This window comes from Anabrus simplex, chromosome 4 (assembly GCF_040414725.1).
Source record: "Anabrus simplex isolate iqAnaSimp1 chromosome 4, ASM4041472v1, whole genome shotgun sequence".
In the NCBI taxonomy this organism is placed as follows: domain Eukaryota; kingdom Metazoa; phylum Arthropoda; class Insecta; order Orthoptera; family Tettigoniidae; genus Anabrus; species Anabrus simplex.
Genome location: NC_090268.1, coordinates 259,830,552 through 259,851,545, shown reverse-complemented (window position 1 = coordinate 259,851,545; position 20,994 = coordinate 259,830,552). Strand labels below are relative to the sequence as shown.

Below are 20,994 nucleotides of genomic sequence, written 5' to 3'. Positions count from 1 at the left end.
CTCACTTGGTCACATTCTGGAAGTCTTGATAACACCATTCTGAAATGCCAGGTGCCAATCCTACTCACATTTCATCTTGACAAAGGTTACTGAAGAGAAGTAGAAATGCCAACCTATTTACAGTGTCAAAGAGATCTAATATCCCGGAATAATAATAATAATAATAATAATAATAATAATAATAATAATAATAATAATAATAATAATAATAATAATAATAATAATAATAATGTATGTTGGGTATTCAGCCCGAAGGCTGGTTTGATCCCCCACAGCTCCACCAAAACCTATCATAGATAGCCCAGGCATCAATGAAGAGGCATACTAGGCAAATGAGGCGCGAGGAAGTTTCCCGCTGCTTTCCTCACCAAGTCAGAAGTTGCTATTGCACATCAGTCTGCCAAGCCCACTGAAATGCATGCATGCACCAACCAACCCTATGAGCGATATTTTCAAACCACTCATAACAGGGACTGGCTGTATAAGGAATAATATTACTAGCATCGCTTATACTTCGGTCACTTTTATGTTGTCAAAGTCAAGGATGAGACAGACAGTTCAATGAAAGTAAATTGCTGTAGCCCATACCAGAAGACATAGTGCACTGTAAACACTACATCTCGCCAGCAAGGCAATAATAATAATAATAATAATAATAATAATAATAATAATAATAATAATAATAATTGCTTTACGTCCCACTAACTACTTTTAGGACTTTTAGAGATGCTGAGGAGCTGGAATTCAGTCCTGCAGGAGTTCTTTTGCGTGCCAGTAAATCTACCAACACGAGGATGACATTTGAGCATCTTCAAATACCACCGGATTGAGCCAGGATCGAACATGACAAGTTGGGGTCAGAAGACCAGCAAGTCAATCGTCTGAGCCAATCAGCCCGACTATACTGGAAGAAGTAAATATCATCTGTCAATATGCAAACAGTTTGATCAATGGTGATCTGTTCTGATAAAACTATCCAATTTCTGTGGTAATTATAGCAAGCCCCAATTCTTATCGAACTCTTTAAATCTAATAACTATAAGTATGGGGTTCTGTAGTTTACAAAGGTTTGAACTACGAAACATGATCCTTTATTCTTAAGAACCTCCTACAAACTGATCTGGATCACATTCCCCCTAGGTAAAAATGTAAAAATTATGTCCAATTACAACATTCCAGATAATGAACACTTTCAAGAAGGTTACCAGTTTTTGAAATCTGAATATTTACATATTAACTCTATTCATACCAATCTAAGACATGAATTCCAAGGTACATCAAGAATTGAAGAAAATGTTTCAAACTTACCCTGGGGAAGCTGATCGCTGCTGGTTAATTGCTCTGGAGGTGTTAGCAGATAGTTGAGCCACTTGGTAAATTCTTCCACCCTTTCATCAAACCATTTATCATCATAATAGATGGAACTTCTTAAAAAAGGGTTTACCACTGAAGTAGAAATGGAATTCTTAGGGTTTGTTATATTTGAGAGAAACTCATCTGGATCATGTAACTTAATAGATTTCTCTGGTTTCAGGGACTTCTTAGTAGATAATAGAATAAGACGTTGAACTGGTACAACTCTAGGTCTTCGTTTCTTAATTGCTTTAACAGTTTCAGTTCCTCGAACAGGAGAACCTAAAATAAAAGTGTTACCATGAATGTCTAAACATAGCAAATAAACAATTAATGCATTTTAAAATAGATGTGCAATATATTTCAGTGATGTTTACTCATTTACATTTGTTACCAAAACACAGTCTATTGCACCAATCATTGAGGACACTATTAATTGGCCTTACATTTCCTTATCACACCTGAATTCATTCTGAAATGACCTAAATGAACCCTGACCTTCAGAAGACTTGTATTGTCAGCCAGTATTTTCTTCTGGTACCTGATAAAATTAATTAAAACTTGGCTGTAGATCACTGAACAGAGATCTGGTTTACTCTGCCATCTGGTAGAGTAAAACAGAATGTCAAAATTGACATACAGGCAAGCTTAGGTGGTGTCAAATCAAAATGCCTGCAACAGGGTACGTGAGGCCGTATGGTGCTGATTATTATTATTATTATTATTATTATTATTATTATTATTATTATTACAAACAAATTTGTTTTCAAATACTATTATGTTATTTTGTTCACTGCAAACTGAAACATAAGGAAATTGCATTTCTGTAGTAAACCTTAACATATAGGTGAGAGCAAACATATTGTTTTTTTCTTACCTCTATCCTATATTGCATTTTTTATTATTTAGTTAACAAAATACACTTTAGTGATCAAGAATAAATAATAATAATTTGTTAATATTAATTACAGTACAGTAGAACGTTTGAAGTTCTGACAAACTAAGGATATGCGGTGCATTCTCTATAATCTTCTTTAGCAAACTATTTTGTACCTACAGTTACAGATAATAAAATCTTCTGTAGTTACTTAGGTGATATTGTGCATGTCTAGGAAACATTTTATATGTACATAGGGATCACCCTTTTTCTCTAGACCTTCCATATTTCTGCTCAGAATTGTGGTAAATAATTAGTGTTGATGATCTAGATGTTAGGCCTCTTTGAAGAACAGCAACAATAACAAGGTAAATGTTATTAAGGGAGTTATCAGTGAAATACACACGAAGAAATTTAAAATGTTTTGATGAGTCAAACATTTCAAAACCTTTGATGTAATAAAGTGCATAACACTTTCTTGAACCTGATTTATAAAAGTGGGCTTTCCACTGTTTCATTTGTAGTTCAAATATTGGTGACTACATGTTAACTTTATGCTGGACAAAATGGACCAAAACAGTTCTTCTTGAGAATTTCCCCATTTCAGTTGCATCAAAGTAATATTCTGCAATCAGTCATATATTATTACCTTGCAAAGATGTCAACTTAAGGATTTTCCGTAGTTTCTACGAGTTTCTCACTTATACTACGGCAATACGGAAGCGGCAATGATTATTACGAATTTCACGAAATTGAAGTGCTTTTTTATAAATTTTCCATTTTGCCTGCAAAAAAAAAAAGTTCTTAAACAGGAAACTCACTGTTAGAAAATGGTTGGGAAAAAAAGACAGGTAGCGACATTTGTCTACAAATTTCAACTCCGAGCTTAACGTTCAACAACATTCTTTGATGAATGCTCTCCCCCCCTGCCCCTCTGATAGAAACACACAAATAGTTACATACACATAGAATAAGTTCGAAGATTTCAATAAAGACAAATAATAAAAAGATGAATAATAATAGAAAAGTGTAAGGTATTTTTGTGTAGGTTATCATTTATTATATAATATGTACTCAAACTCTGCTCTCAATGATGTGTACAGTGGTTAAGTGTAAGAGAGGGCCAAGAGCCCTAACTTCGCCACCTACAAAGGCATGATAAATAAATAAATAAATAAATAAATAAATAAATAAATAAATAAATAAATAAATAAATAAATAAATAAATAAATAAATAAATAAATAAATAAATAAATAAATAAATAAATAAATAAATAAATAAATAAATAAAATAAGGATAACACTAATACAGTTGAAAAGATAGCCTAAAGTAGGATTTTGCTCAGGTGCTGTACTCCCAGACTTTAACTGCACCTGCCAGTGAGCATTTCAGAAATAAGTAGAAGAGAAAGAGCTTGTAGATGTGTATGGGACTTGTGAATGCTATATGACTATATTACGAATTTGTCATAAATTAAGAAGTCATGTTCTCGTGTGGTACGAGAGCCCATTCTGCCTGGAGCGCAGCCCGATGTTCAGACAGTGTGTCAGGGAAATGACTCATATAGAGCATCCAGAGTTAAGAAAAGTCTACAGGCCTTATAGGCTTGTTGCCTTCCACTGTTGCCATATTTGCTCATTACCACGACTCGGACACTGCTTGTGAAATACAGTGACGACATAAAATTATACACTGGTTGGTACACCTGTTGCAAGACTGTGTAGTAGATATAATAATATATATATATATATATATATTTTTTTTGCTAGGGGCTTTACGTCGCACCGACACAGATAGGTTTACAATTAAGTATTTATTTTCCACCTAGTCGATACAATGATTGCTTAAGGCAATTTTTAATGGTCAAAAGGGGTACATGTTTCGTATATTATCAACATCTTCAGCCACATAACACTGTTTAGATGAAAAATGTATAAAATTGACAAAGTAATGCTTTAGAGGAAGTGTCCTGATTTTATGTAAAACAGATAGGTTTTACGGCGACGATGGGATAGGAAAGGCCTAGGAGTTGGAAGGAAGCGGCCGGGGCCTTAATTAAGGTACAGCCCCAGCATTTGCCTGGTGTGAAAATGGGAAACCACGGAAAACCATCTTCAGGGCTGCCGATTATTATTATTATTATAATAATAATATAAATGCTCAATTTTATCCAGTTTCTAAGGATATCAGTCCACTGAGTTCAATAAATTTCCAATTTCTTTGAAATCATTTAAGAAAAGGCTAGGAAAAACAACAGAGAGGGAATCTGCCACCTAGGCAACTGGCCTAAATGCAGATTCTTGATCGATTGATTGAGAGTAAGAGTTTGAACATGTAGGGATGCGAACTTAATACTAATAACATAAATAATAACAATACCTATATATATATAATAAAGACAAATAATAATAAAATAAGGTTATTAATAAACTTACACTAATATAATGAACGTAAGTTTTCGTGGCTCATTGTATTAACATAAAGAAATAAATGAACTGGATTAAAGCCACTATATATATATATATATTTATTTATTAATAATAAAGCCAAGCTTTCAGCCAAATTGCATTGGCCTTCATCAGGGCATGTGAAGTTTTGCCTCCGACAGTGAGCGAAGAAATTATCTGAAGGAACATGGAAGTCATGCCCGTACTATCCACGGCCTACTCCACTAACTGGACTCAAGGATCGTGGCGCTGTGCTGTGATGGTTGGGAGGGAAGTTACTGATGCACCGCCCTCTGTAGTGGCTTTAATCCAGTTCATTTATTTCTTTATGTTTACACTAATATAGTTGAAAAGATAGCCTAAAGTAGGATTTTGCTAAGGTGCTGTACTCCCAGGCTTTAATATATATGGTCCATTATTGGACATTATGAATTTTCCAGCTAACTCCAGCGTCTCGCCCCCACGTGCTAAGTTGGGCTCATCGTTGGTACATAGCACACCCACCAAGACGGATGACCAGTGCATACCAGCTTTTTGTCGGTATAGGCTCCTTCCTGCTGTGATAAGAAGCATTGTCAATAATAACAAAATTTACTCGTTTACTCATTTGGAACAAATATTTCAGGTTCCCTATGGGAATCAACATCTATATCATAAATAATAACATGCGTGTCCAGAACCCGAAATGCTTGTATCTTGCTTATTATATCTGAGAAAGTTCCACGATTGTTGGTGCTTCAAGAGAGCGCAGTGCTGAGTTCATTAGCCCCCAGAAACATTTCACTATTAAGGCAAATATTGTGTAGTTACAACACAGGAAGCTCAGTAAAGGACTGATGACAACAGGATATCTCTATCTCGGTGATGTATCCTACAGTTCACTTCAGATAAATTTACTCATAAGTTATAACATACAATACAGAATGCCGAATGACCTATTTGTATGAGAACACGAAAACACACAAGCACAGGTAGACAAATGTACGTATCATTTTAAAATAAATCCATCTACTGTACTTATTATCAGCAATGTAGAGATTTTAAGACAGAGGTGGAACGTTCATCTCTTCCATTTACATAGTGCTTGAGGAGTCTTCGTCTGAAGTCACCGAGGTAGACGTTAACGGGTTCGATGTCGTGCTGAATTTCAGCCTTCCACATATCTTGAGTTTTCTTAACATATGCTGTCCTTGTTGGTTCCATTCTCATTATATATTATTATTATTATATTATATACCACCTCAATCTGGACATGCTGACCTGATCTAACGATGATGTAACAATCCCAGCTTTCTTCCTAACCACATAATTCCTTAACTTGTCCTGCTCGGATTTTTTGAATTGTGGACCTAAGGAACTTCATCTCAGATGCCTGCAACCTTGATGAGTCTTTTAGTGAGGATGCAGGTTTCAATGCCATAGGTTAGATTGGTGTGAAGTACTGATTGAACAACACCAGCTTTGATTTTGTTGGTACTTTGGGATCCCAGAGGAGTGTTTTTACTTGCTGGTAAAAGTGAGAGCTCTCCTGCACTCTATTTGCCACCTCCTTTGTGGGTAGTGTATCTCGAGATATTACACGGCTGAGGTATGTAAAGTTTTCCATACCTTCTAGTGGATGGCTTCCTAGCATGATGTTCGCTGGTCCTCCCTCTCTGTTTATTGCAATTACTACTGTTGTTTCACTTATCCTGACACTGAACTCCTGGAACTTAAATCTTCCATTCATTGAGTCTCGATTGTACTTGTTCCTCAGTTTCTCCCCAGACCATAACATCAGTGAAAACCATTGTATTTAGTTCAGAGGTTTTTTTGATGGTCTTCATTATGTCATCCATGGTGATGATAAAACAATAAACTGCCTTGCTGGACTCCACTTTTGGTCCGTCATCCAATCGCACACAGCTGGTACAGTTCTCATAGAGCATCTGAACTTTCCTCACCAGTACCTCCGGCACATTCCTATTTCTTAGGCATTCCTATATCTTCCCTCTTGCAATGCTGTCATATGCCTTCTCAGTATCAAGGAAAACTGTACACAGAGCTTTGCCTTTTTGACAATATTTCTTCATTAACATACGGACACTGAAGATTAGGTTTGTTGTGGACCTGTTCGACCTGAAGCCATACTGTTCCTCTTCTAACGGTGGCTCTAAGGTGTCTTGCAAACTGCTCTCTAAGATTTTCTCAAGAATCTGAAGCCCATGAAAAAGGAGCATTATTCCCTGGTAGTTGGAACATTTTCAATGATTACCTTTCTTAAACAGGGGGATAATGACACCCTTGCTCCAATCAGGAGGTATCTTGTCAGCTTTCCAAACTGCATTGAGCACTCTGTGTAGCCACTGTAAACCCTGGGCTCCTGCTGCTTTGATCATGTTCGTGTTGAGTTCATCAATTTCAGGGGATTTCCCTCGCAGCATCTTCTTAAGGGCTGCTTCAGTTTCTGCCCATGTAATGGGAGGTTCCTCTGTGTATGTATCAACAGCTAGTTGTTCTGTTCTCTGATCTGCTTCTGTCCTGTTCAATAGGTGATCAAAAGGATTCGTCAGAACCTATTTGATGTCCTCTTCTTTCCTGGCCAGGTTTCGATTAGAATTCTCAATTGCTTTGATGGTTTCAACTGAATTCCTTATGTTTTTGATAACTCTGAACAATAGTTTCATATTGCCTCTGCTGTCTTCCTCCAGTTTTTGAGTAAATTTCTCCCACTTTATTTCTCCTATTTTAACTCTCAATTTCTTGTCCCAGTAAACTTGTTCGAGGTCCCTGATTTTCCCGTCATCCCATCCTGCTTTTGCTTGTATTTCTCTCTATCTCATTCTTTTTGTGCTATGTTCCTTTCCTTGACTGAGGAACTTACTCTTTCATTCCACCAGGGTATCTTTTTCCTTTACTCTGGCACACATCTTCCTGAAACCTTCATTTATTGAGGAACTTACTCTTTCAATCCACTAGGGTGTCTTTTTCCCTTACTCTAGCATGCATCTTCACGGGTGACTGACTCTTTCCATGATCCAACTTTTTTTTTTTTTTTTACTATCCAACAGTTTCTTGATGTATCAAGTCTAGGAGATGTTCCCCTTATGAATCCCTTCTCCCATAGCCATGTGGACCCATTATCTTCTCACAGCCATTCCTGTCTGCCCTGAGCTATGCCTCAAGTCCCTGATGATGATTACCCTCTCTTCACTGATGGTCTCTTCTAGGTCTTCAGAAACTTGTTCTTTCTTGGGAGGTAAAACCACTTACTAAATTCAACTTCTCTGAACTTGGTTCTTATTTTCCAGGAGTACAAAAAACCTTCAACATGCTGACATCTGGTGCTAGGTCAAACCTTTCAAAACAGTTGAGGCTTTCTTCTTTTGATTCCGTTGTATTTAGTATGCAAGGACCTCTGGAATTACAGAGTATTCTAAGGACATTAATGCATCGAAGAGCTGCCTCCCAACATAAATGAAATAGTCCTAGTCCTTTGAATTTCCCAGGACTGTATAGCATGTTGTCTGGTATATAAGCAGGAACTTGCACGATTTTTTCGAAGTGCATGTGATCATTTTATCTGAATCTTCTAGGAATTTTACAGGACTTTGCTCGGAGGGAATTATCTGGAAATGGTAAACAAGAGATGGACAAATTGAGGTATTTATAATACAGAATTACTTGCAAAAGAGTTTAAGATGACAGAGATTCTAACTTGTTTCTTAGATCAATCACCGGAGCTTGAGAGTTGAATGTGATAATACTGTATTTATGCAAATAATCCCCGCTAATTAAAAAAAAAAATCAAGGCAAGAAATTGGGGTGCAGGTCTTATTTACATCAGTGTTGGCAACACGCTCCTGGCTCACCTAGTTTTCGATATTGGGTGTACAGTTATGCTTTGTGTAACCGCAGAAGGAAAACTGCCCCCATATGTCATATTTAAATGGAAAACAATTCAGACTTTTAATTTTAAAACAGCCTTTACATTTTAAAAACTACTATTTTAGACAGTAATAATTAAATTCAAAATTTCTCCGTGTCACGATAGAATGAGTCTCCCGGAACATGCAGGGGTAGCTCTTTGCACTTTCACTCAGTTCAGTGTGTCAACAGTTTGTTTCATAGCTGCTAAGTTTGAGTGAAATCGCAATTCTTTTGTATTCAGCATTTTAAGGAATGCCACAGCATCATGTAACATAGTGTGCGAAGAAGCAGAATCCGCGGACACTGGCAATTCTCTTTGGCGATGCCGACAGTTGGCGAAAAAGCGTGGCTCATAATTATAATAAATTTGTACGCACTGAACAATACTGTCAATGCCAATGAAACTGAATTGGTCTTTTTTATACCCAGCACAAACAGACTTTCTAAAAGGAGATGGGGTCACTGTACTGTGTTGCAAAGCAGACGGAAGCGAAAGACTTCCTCCCCTCGTCACAGGAAAGTTTGATAAGCCACCATGTTTTAAGGGTGTCTGGTACTTTCCGAACAAATACAAGGCATCTAAAAATACATACAGTACAGTAATCCAATGAATAAAGTACTTGTACAGGGGAGCCAGCATAGACTTCTCGTCTTTGAATATCTTTTCTTTCATTGAATGAGGTTATGTTTGTCATTGAGTTATCCAAGTGCATTCTTTGAATACTATAAATGCACCTTGTAGGATACATTTGGAAATAGTTCTTTTCCATTGCATTTGAATCCCTTTGAAACGCGTTGAGTGTGTTTTATAATTAATTACACGGCATAAGCCCAAAAATATACCTCATGAATAGTTACACAGGCCGTAAAAGTCTAAATGATAATAGAATTTATAAGTAATTTAGGAGAGGAGTCTAGTGATGCAAAAGACAACGAATCTTTCAACCTACAGGGAATCGAGCCTACTGCAAGTTCATATTAATGAAATACTTAGACCTACTTGATAATTTTCATGGCAAATATATTTTATAGCAGTGATAATGTATTTCACAAATATGTTCAGGCAAAGCAGCTATATACGTAAATTTACATGTTCATATTTACATAAAGATCACGTGGGTCTCGCTGAGTGATATGGAATGTTTGTTTATGCCTATGTTACTCTTTCAATGGAAGGAATTTTAGTTCATTTCATTTCTTTTCAAAATAACCCTTCCTAAAATTAGGGTGCAGGGATTATTCGCGAAAATACGGTACTCTCAAAATTCACTCCCAAATATGTGATTGAATTCTCTTAGAGAAATGCTCATGAAGTCCCCTCCATAAGTCGAGAAATCTTCACCAATGACTTTACCTTGAACAATATTGGTACTTACTGACTTGGGCAGATCAATATTCAAACCAATTTCATTAAATCCTTGAACTGCCATTCATGCAAGTTCGAGAGCAGATTGTTTATCTTCGCCATTGATAAAGGTATCATCCGCGAAATCTCTCTGGTGTTAAAGAAAATCCACGTTCTGCTGCAACAGATTCCGCGTTGAGTTCTTCCAAAATATGATCTGTTGCAAAATTGTATTTTGTGAATTTTTTATTTTTAGATATTAGGCTCTTCCTAACGTGTTTTTTTGATAATTAATGTATAGTGACTAAACCACCTGTAATTGGAGAAACATCTCTGTTGGTGGTATGAAATAAATACATTAATTAATTTATCAGAATTCTTGAAAAATCCTTTCGTGAAAATAAGGGCAGTATTCTCCTTAGAAATTTATGTCAGCCGGGTGGCAGGAATGAGCAGCCAGGTGAAGAACACTACGTAAAAAATGAATGAGATAAAATTTAAATTTTTTCCCCGTAGGGCATTAAAAATAATATCAGACCAAACATTAACAGTAAAATTGTACTATTTTAGTGTTATTCTCACGAACAAGACATAACAGAGTATTTCGAACTTTTAGTGTACTACTGCTCGTTAATAACCATGTAACACGGGGGCTTACCACTCTGTTGCTGTGGAGTGCCATGCCGGTTTGTGACGTCATGGGGAATAAAATGCTCGCATATGATTCCACTCTAATCCGGACACTGCTCGCGCATGATACTATGTGATAGTCAAGCTAAACATTCAAACTCCGATATAATTGATGAAATTATGCTGACAACGAAGATGTATCATTTAAATAAACATTTTAACAGTATTTACATTTAAATTTGGAGCACCCAATGACTCAAATATGCATTCAATATTATGTAACTAGCACATATCTAGGTTATGTTAGCCAAGCAGTCTGCAAAAATGGCAGACCATGACATAATCAACTCAAATATTTTTTTTAGATTTGCTTTATATTTATCTACCTCTATTATCACAACTTAAGTTCTTATTTGCTAAATTCAAACCATTATTATTAAAGAAGTCTTCCTCGTGAACAGACAAGATTTTCTTCTGAAGACAAGAAGCAAAGGTCTCTGCAAAACATACACAATTTCACCTTGTGTTCTCGACACAGCAAAAACCCAAAAGCTATATGATCATGTCTATCATGAAGACATTTTATGGCGATCAGGATGACTCATGTTTGGAATGCTCACGTTGCACAAGTTTGTGAAGTCTTGCATTCTAATAGTCATTTGACAAATAAGGGAAGGAGCAGAAGAAAGTAACATCTTGATAGGATTATGCCATGAAACTCATGGGGAAAATCAGAACTTCATCAAGACAATCATAACTGATGATGAAACATAGGTTTATGGATATGACATCAAAATGAAAATACAATTATCAGAAGACTGAAAGCAAATCCCCGAGACCGATGAAAGTGTGGCAAGTCACGTCATATGTGAAAGTATGTTGAGTCTTTCTTAACACCAACAGTGTTATGCACCATGATTTCCTACCTGAGGGTAAAATGGGAAACCGCTATATTATCTAAAGCTATGAGATGTTAGAGAAAAAAATGTTAGGAAAAAAAGGGCAAACATGTGGAGGAACAACTCCTGGAGCCTCCACCATTACAAACACATTATAGCTGTTGATATGTGAATTTTGATGAACACAAAGACAACTGTACTTTGCTGCCCAGGAAACTTCTTTCCATTCCCCAAACTGAAACTCACCCTGAAATTTCAGTCACTTGAAGAGGTCAAACTGAAATAGCAGGTGGAAATGTGTGTGATCTCCCAAACTGCCAACCATGAATGCATCTGAATATCAAAACGGCATTGAGAGCATAGTATTCATAGAGGAAGGGAGTATTCAAAGGGGACAAAGCTAAACTAGGCTGCAGCTCAGCCCTTAAGGAATTATTTTTCGAAGTTTGATTTTTTTTTTGACGGACCTCATAAGAAGGTAATTACAGAATTAATAAAATTTATTTCACATTTGCAAAAATCATAGAAAGAAGAATGAATAAAATGGTGCATTACAATTCCGAGAATTGCTTGGTTTCAGAAGTGGAGAATCGACAATGGATTATGAAATACGATATTTGATTTAGAAAAGGTCAATAATTGTGTCCCAGAGCAGAAGACTGGCAAAGAATGATATTAGAAAATAAACAGTAAGAATAGTATAAATGATGTATTTTAAAGGCAGCAGTTATTTGAAGATCCTAGTTGACACAGCAGGGTAGTCTGCCACTGGAACTGGAGTGACTAGTGGAGTGTACTGTTATTCTTACCATTTATAATTGTAATGGATGGTATCAACAGAGCAACAAAAACAGTTTAATGCTGAAGGTACTAGAATGAACCCGGTGTTATCTGCTGATATTGTGATTTGGGGAAAGGATGAGAAGTCCAAGAACAAGGACAATTTCATGCAGTGAAAGGGAAGACTGGACAGAGGGAAATGGAAATCAGAGTGGAGAAAATGACTAGATGAAAGATGAAAAGCAGGAAGGAAAATGAGAAATAACACTTAGGGAAAAATTGTTGAACACTTTAACATAAACAATTACTTTCAATGAACACATTAACACACTGGATAGAAGAGCCTTTTTCCTTTCCTTCATTGAGAGGCCTGTACACTATCAATTCTTTAGTAGTAATGTGCTGATTCAATTATAAAATGGGGTAATAGAATAAGCAGCTTGTAACTGGGGGGAAAATTAGAACTGGATTAAATGAAGTGTGTTGACATTTTTACCATTCTTAATTGTGATGGATGGTATCAATAGAAAAAAAAAGAAAAAAAAGAAACCCCACAACATATGGAGGTATTTTGGCTATCCAGTTTGTTCTTATCAGAATGATAGGACTTCATACAGTTATTCCAACTGACATGGAATGGCTAAGGAACCTTAATTAGTTTCTACAGGGTGTATCCGTGATGTTATAAACTTTAAGGAATTATGGAAGACAGCAAATGGATCAAATTGAGATAAGGAACCATGGTCCGGAAATGTTTGAGTCAAAAGTTATTAATAATCCAAGTTGTTTAATGTCCGTTCTTAACAGATGCTGATGTGCCGAATGCCAACGACATGGGGTTGTCACCTTTAAACACCCTTAAAGGCCATCGACCTCAGCCAGGTATGAATCCGTTAACTTGGGATTAGTAGACCAATGCCGTATCCACTAAACCACTGCGACGACGCCATGCCTGCATTGCCGCAGGGGGACGCCATTTTGAACAGACTTAAATGAGTAGAATCTTGTTTAACTCTTAACTCTATCGTTTCCGGAATATGGCTCCTTATCTCAAACTGATTCATTTGCCGCCCTCCAACATCCCTGAAAGTTGGAAACATCATCACGGATACACCCTGTATAAGAGATAAAGTCAATGAACACTACATAAAGTTCTTAACAGCTTTAAAAAAAATTTAAAAATTTAATCTGAATTTTGATCCGAAATCTACTAAGATGATAAATAACATTACCATATCAAAAATGGCTTTCACGGCAGCAGATCTTACAATCACATGAGTAGAACCAGCTTTTGGGTGGTTAGGCCGTGTGCATTTTGCAGAGTTTCGCCCAGACGTGCCATTTGGGCTCATCAGCTGGATTGGCACGCCCCTCCAGGACTCAGCTTAGCAGTGGCAGACCAAGCGCATGGTCCCGTCGTGTTAGCAAATAGGGATTGCGGCGGGACCATGCGCTTGGTCTGCCATTGCTAAGCTGAGTCCTGGAGGGGCGTGCCAATCCAGCTGATGAGCCCAAATGGCACGCCTGGGCGAAACTCTGCAAAATGCACACGGCCTAACCACCCAAAAGCTGGTTCTACTCAAGTGATTGTAACATTACCATACATAAGTTTACAATTTGTGAAATTATTACCAAAAAATATCAGCTTACCTTTGGAATGTGGGGTTTGTACTTGCTTAAATACTGGTTTCCTGGTGCTACTAACTTCATTTTCCTTCAATTTTTGTTCTGGTGGTGAGAATTCTAGATGTAAGGCAGATTGATCTATAGTTCTTCTATTAAAAAAGGCTGGTTTCTTAATGGTTTTAGTCATTGCATTTGGTTTTTTGAAAAAGAACGTATTTGGTGTTTCAACAGCACTATTGTTTGTATTCAAGTTCTCAATGTTTGTTATGTGAGAAATATCCTTTAAACCTTGCCTTGGTGAAGAATGACACACTCCCTCTCTGTCAGCATTATTTCTAATCTCAAACATTTTTCTCGGGATTCTGACAGGCAGAGACTCTGGAATGCCTTTTGTTACATCAAGCAGATTATTATTTTCCACCTGCTCAGCTGTTACAGGAATAGCAGTATTTTGTTTGAGTGAGTTCTCTGAAGGTTCAACACTTGACTCAACAAAATTCGATGTTTCTCTACCTATGTTAGAGCTTTTGTAAGTCATCAGAGCTATATTATCACAGACATGCAATGCATCAATTCTTTTTTCCTCAAATTTTCCAGAAGAAAATGCAGGACTGGATTTACTAGTATTTTTGCATGAAAGGAATGAAGATTCAGTATCTTCTTCATGCGATCGCTCTGCTGGCTTACTAACAAATTTAATATTTTGAGTAGTAGTGGAAGTATCCCCACATGCTTGGAATTGTGCAGGTTTAGGCATTTTTCTTTGAGGACTAGTCTCTGGCTTGTTTGACAAATCCAAGGGAGTAAAAGGATAATCATGATGCGATGACTGAACATCGAAGATGTTCTCTGTATAATGCCATAGAGAAGAATTTAGATCTGGTTCAGTTTGTGAAACAGAAGAATGAACATCTTCAGGATGGTGATGAGTTAACAAAACTGGTGAATCTAATGACTGGTGTTTCCCATGTTCTGGGTGAACTGAAACAAAAGATGAATCTCTCATAGAATGGGTTATGCCTTTAGAGGCTTGGAATTGTAAGTCCTGACACTTAGCAGAGAACTCGACATAATATTTTTCTGGAACTGGGACAGAATAAGTAGCTTCTGTGTTCAATTCTTCTTTTCCAGTATGTCTTACATCATGCTGAACTGGAGTGAATTTGAACACGTCAGGTTTACGGCAGAATTTTGGAGTTTGACAGAATTCTGAAGTATTTCTCATGCAGTTTTGAGGACTTTGGAGATTATTATTGCTTTTAATTTCAGAATACAGCCTAAACTTATCAAGTTCAAGAAAATCTTGCAAGTAGTTAGGGGATTTAACAGCGCATGTTCCACCGCTAATCTCATGTGGTTTATTTTCATTCAAGCTAACAGTAAAATCTTCTGACAAGATTGTATCAAGGTCTGATGTCTCAGAAACGCCTCTTAATGTTTTGGTTAATGCCTCTTTTCTATTCCTGTCTATCTCAGAAAAGGATGGAACAAAATCAAAACTTGTCTGATGCAAAGACGAACCTGGATTATCACTTAAGGGCATTTCAATCTGCAAATTCTCTAACGTACTAGACTTTGAACTGACTGGATCACTTGTCGATTTAGGCGCAATCAAAGGTTGGCCAAGAGGACTAAAAGAGAAGTTTTCCCACACAAAATTAATTTCAGGAAGTTCATCATTGAACAAATCTCTTCTTCCAATTGATCGCAGTTCATCTACCTTGAAAGAATGCAAAGATTTAAGTGGTGTAGAAAAGACTTCCTGTTCACATTTCACTTTTTCTTTCCGATGAAGTACTCTTTCTTGGTGATAGGATATTCCACATTCCTGAGTTATATCTGTAGCAACATTCTGTTGAACCTCCTCTTCAGAAAGCGTTTTACGTGAAACATTAACATGTCGGCTGTATGGAGATACTCTCTTCACTGAGTGCGAGGGGACACATGTTCCCTGATGTCCAGCAGTTGAACTGAAGATGGATGATTCAAATGCAGTTTTATCATCGCGCGATCTAATCTTTGTGGTATGAACTTCATCAGATTTATTACTTCTTGAAATTCTAGGTAGTGACTGAGCCCATGAGAGTGGTTGCTTCTTTTTCTGGGCCTGAAAAATAAGACAGTAAATATTCTATAGCAAAGGAGTTATTTATTTGATAAGCAAGGAAGTAACAAACCAAGAATGTCACATGTATAAGATATATAATGGGCTGTCTTGTATGTAACAGTATTTCTTTATCTGTCTCTAATAAAGTAATAGTGATTCATCTCTCTTATTCTGGACTTGGTATATGGGAGGGGCAACTGACTATTTTACACTGACTAAGCAAATGTCATGGGATAGCGAAGCACTGAGGCGCAGGTGTGTTGTCTGCGCACCACACGCCCCCTGTGCCAGCAGCAGTTGTATAGGAGATCTTGTGAGCAGTGGCTGCGCATGTGACAGGTGTAACATGGAATGTCGTAGTGAGCTGACATCGTTCGAACGCGGTATAGTGATCGGTCCCTGACGGATGGGAAGTGCGATTTCAGAAGTGGTGCAGGAATTCGGCTTCATACGATCATGTAATCAACCGTGTTCAGGGTGTATCGTGAATGGTTGAATGCGAGTGTCACAGTCCACAACAGACAAACGACCGGCCGCCCGGCCACCCTCGATGACCGTGACCGGTGACATCTGAGACGGATTGTCAATAGTGACAGACGGGCAACTGTGCAACAAATCACGGCTCAATTCAACATAGGCCATGCTAGACACGTCTTCCAGTGGACAATCCGTAGGAACATGGGTTCTGTGGGGTAGGGGAGCCGGCGCCGCACACAGGTGCCACTGTTAACCAAACGTTATCGGGCACAAGGACGCGCATTTGTCGCCAGTCACCAGGGATGGACACTGAAACAATGGCATAACGTGATATGGTCGAACGAATCACGATTTCAACTGCACCATGCCGATGGGAGGCACCGTGTATGGCGCAGACCACATGAAGCGATGGATCCCGCCTGCCTCGAAGGTGTGGTCCAGGGCGCTGGTGTCTGTTATGGTCTGGGATGCATTTTCCTGGTATGGAATGGGCCCCCTGGTTGTTCTGGAAGAGACTTTGAATGGTACACGGTATGTTGAGCTGCTTGGAGACCATCTCCACCCATTTTTGGCCTTCCAGCGCCCAGGCGGTTCTGCGGTGTTTCAAGATAACGCGCCGCCACATCGCTCCCATGTTGCCAGGAAATGGTTCCAGGAACATGCAGCGGAGGTCCAACAACTGCCATGGCCACCCAGGAGCCCCGATATGAACCCTATCGAGCATATCTGGGATGTCCTGGAACGCAGGCTCTGTGCCATGGATCCTGCACCCACGAACAGACCAGCATTGGCGGCCGCTCTGCAAACGATTTGGTGTCAGCTGCGTCAAGAGGACTACCAGGAACTTGTCGACTCACTTCCACGGCGTCTCACTGCAGTTCGCAGGGCCAGAGGAGACCCCAAACGCTATTAGGTGACTATCCCATGACATTTGCTAAGTCAATGTACATCCTAAGTTCTGGAAAATTCCATGCGCGTAACACTTTCTGTCCTGCACACTGGGAATTACTTGCGTGTAATAGGCATCCAATAATAAAGCTGCTAATTGTATGACCCCCCAAAGATAGAGAACAGTAATGACCCATTCCAGATATTCCAATGATGTCCTTAGGACATGAGGGAGCCTGAGGGTGGAGACAATGTAAGGGAAAGTATAGAATCCAGCTTCGTAGTTTATTTTAGCTGCTTCAGGAGGCCAATTACACAAATTGAGGAGGGGGTACATCAGCTGCCTTGATAAAGAATCTTCAACTTACAGTAATTCAGTCTAATGATTGGTTTGCCCCTGCAATGAGTCTTCTCCAGCTGGGTCGATTCTGTGCAGTACGATTTGCGTCTGTATAGCTCCTGCATCCTGAGCTCAGAAGAAAATATCAAGAATGTCTTTCTTGGTCTTCCTCGAGGGCATTTCCCTGAGCTAACTGTTCAAATTAGTAGTACGGGAATCATTCTTTAATGTCGTCTGGGAACTCTCTATGCTCTTGGTTGTCCTCTCTTACCTTTCCTACCACTTTCCCTTCAAACAAAATGGTACTCTCAATCACTACTGATCTGCATTTAGGGCAGTCACTCAGGTGGCAGATTCCCTAGCTGTTGTTTTCCTACCCTTTTCTTAAATGATTGCAAAGAAATTGGAAATTTATCGAATATCTCCCTTGGTAAGTTATTCCATTCCCTAACTCCCCTTCCTATAAACAAATATTTGCACCAATTTGTCCTCTTGAATTCCAACTTTATCTTCATATTTCAATCCTTCCTACTTTTAAAGACACCACTCAAACTTATTTGTCTACCGAAGTCATTCCACGCCATCTCTCCACTGACAGCTCGGAATTTACCACTTATTGCAGGCTATAAATTTCATTTGTTGTCCATATTGAAGATACATTTGTGGTAAATAATAATTATAATTTTATTATAGACCACCTATTCAATACGTCATAAGCTAATATGGAATTACATCCTTATTAAATTGTTAACATGGTTCATGTTTCGCTCCTTTTAGTGAGCATCATCAGCCAATTAACATTTACTCAAGATTTAATAAGATCATGAGCATATTCTATTGAGCTAAAATATGCTTTACAAGCATGAGTGACAAATCTTACAATATTTTACTGATCATGTGACAGTAAAAAGTTATGTCTTTAAGCACAAACACAATTGTCTAAAGTCTTGGCATTAACATTGTCTTTTAAAACTTACAGATGAAACTCATCTATTAACCATCTATTTGAAACCTTTGTATGAGATCTGGCTAACTGTATTGATTCAATACTCTTGAATTGTATAACTGTCCTTGACCCTTCATTATATGTTTAACGATTTTATGAAGCTAATAATAGTCTGTATTATAAACCACTGCTGTATTCCCAATATTACTGGAGTAACACTAGTACAATATCCATTGGCCAAGAATCCAAATGTTTGACATTACATAAGTCTTGTTATTCTTAAATGAACTTGTTGGTAAAATGAAAACGTTCAATGTGAAGTAGAATTTGTATAAACACCGCAGATTTCGAACTGAGCTTGTTGATATCTCTGTAAATAAAATATATGTATAAGACTTCAACTATAAGTCTGTATAAACTCCTTAGTGAGAGAATTATCACTTACCCTTCCTGCTGCTGCGTAATTGTCTACTGTTACAACTTCGCAATAACTGCTTGTTGCTCCATTAGTGCTCCTTTTATTATACCAGTGAGTGTGAGTGAGCTTGTGTTTTGGCGGGGAGTGGGAAAGGGAAGCGAATGTAGGCAGTGCATAGATAGGTAATATAGATGGTGGAGGGGACTGTCTAGGGATAATAAGGGGAGGAATTGAGTTGCTTGCGTCAATGAATTACTAGCATTTGTTGGATTAAAATTATTATAGAATTTATTTATATCAGACCTAAGTATTCGTATTAATTTTGGTAATTGTTCTAAGAGGGGGTTCTTTATTTAAATTTCGTCATTTAGGTTCTCATTCTTATTGTATTGCTGATCTAATGAATGTACATTAGAAGTCCGTTATAGCGAGAATTCATAACAGCGAAAAATTCACTCGCTATAACGGATTGTCGTTATATCCGAATTTTGTATAAAAGGTTAAGTCAATATTCCACCTTTACAATACCAGAAGTTTATTGTCTAATTATTTAAACAACATTATCATAGGTCCCGTCATATTTTAAATAATGTTGTTTAAATAATTAGACAATAAACTTTTGGTATTGTAAAGGTGGAACATTGACTTAACCTTAAAGTATACGTACGACAATACAGACTTTATGTTATTTTGTATAAAAGTCAGAAAACCCTTCATGCACATTAAAATCGGTATGAAATGGCAAACAGTTTGTTCAAAACTTGTGTTTCCGCAGATGATATCCACACTATGGCTTAAGTGTTTGTTATTTTTCGTAATTCGATACTAGGTGAAAGTGTATGTTTAATTTATTTCTGAAAAAATATAGTAGCGTATTTCTCTGAATCCAAGATGAACCCCACTTTTCCCTTCAAAAAATTTAAATCAGGCTCAAAAAGAAGTGTGTAAAATCATATGAATGCCTTGTTGTACAGTAGGCCTACGCATTTTTAGACTATTTTTAAATGCCGAAAATTGACTTTCGTCACGACGTATTTCTTGTTTTTTTTTTTTTTTTTGCGGCTGCACAATTATTCTTTATTTCCGCGGGTTTAAGGAACATTAACTTAACATTGGCATCATAATACCGAAGAGAACTCGATTATTTTCCAGCAATACTTATTCCATGTGTCTTTACAATACAACGATCCATCAGGAAATTATTCTTGCTGTCTATAAAACTGTTACTTTTACGCAGCGTCAGATATAACCGGCTACCGCTACACGCACGTCTCGCTTGTCGGGTTCGGCCAAATTCAGCGGCTAGTGATGTATAAGCCTAATCGCGAACATTGAAAGTCAACGAACAAGTTTATTGCGCCACGGTATGGTCCTTCCGCCCTTGCGTTTTTCGTGCACATACCTCACAATTTCACCGTCGACTTCTTTAAAGCGTCCTTGTTGCGGACCACTGAATGCATTTTTTGTGCAGTATGCATTTTTTAGCTCTTTGTCTTCACGCTAACGCCAAATATTCGCTTTAGTTAGGCCTATGTCGTATTTTCTTGCGGCTGGACAATTATTCTACATTTCCGAGTGTTTAATAAACATTAACTTAAAATTGGCATCATAATATCGACGAGAACCCGTCCAAAATTTGCTGGCAATACGTTTTGCACGTATCTTTACAATACGACTATCCATCACGAAAATATTCCTGCTGTGTATAAACCTTAATTTTACTAAGCGTCAAGTACAATAGACGCGTTATGACTCTGCCACTGAGTAGCCATGGCTTTTCTAAGAATTCGAAGGGTCACATGTTTTGATGCCATTCTGTAGATTTGAGAAACACAAGGGCACTGCACAACCCGTTGTCGCGGCTAGCGATGTGTAGTAAAGAGGCGGTCGTTTATTGTCAACAAGTTCTGTACGCGTGTGAAAAGAAGCAGCGTGGTTACCGCGGTAGTTG

The 20,994-nt window shown here is 37.8% G+C and overlaps 1 protein-coding gene across 1 annotated transcript in view; it reads right to left on the bottom strand.

Moving 5' to 3' along the window:
* The window catches only part of LOC136871867 (abnormal spindle-like microcephaly-associated protein homolog), a 270,465-nt gene that overhangs the window by 196,303 nt on the left and 53,168 nt on the right, over positions 1-20,994 (bottom strand). Inside the window, exons 4-5 of the mRNA XM_067145512.2 lie at positions 13,892-15,974; positions 1,309-1,635 (exon numbers count right to left, since the gene is read on the bottom strand). Of these exons, the coding sequence (XP_067001613.2) occupies positions 1,309-1,635; positions 13,892-15,974 (2,410 nt within the window). The remainder of the gene's footprint in view (positions 1-1,308; positions 1,636-13,891; positions 15,975-20,994) is intronic.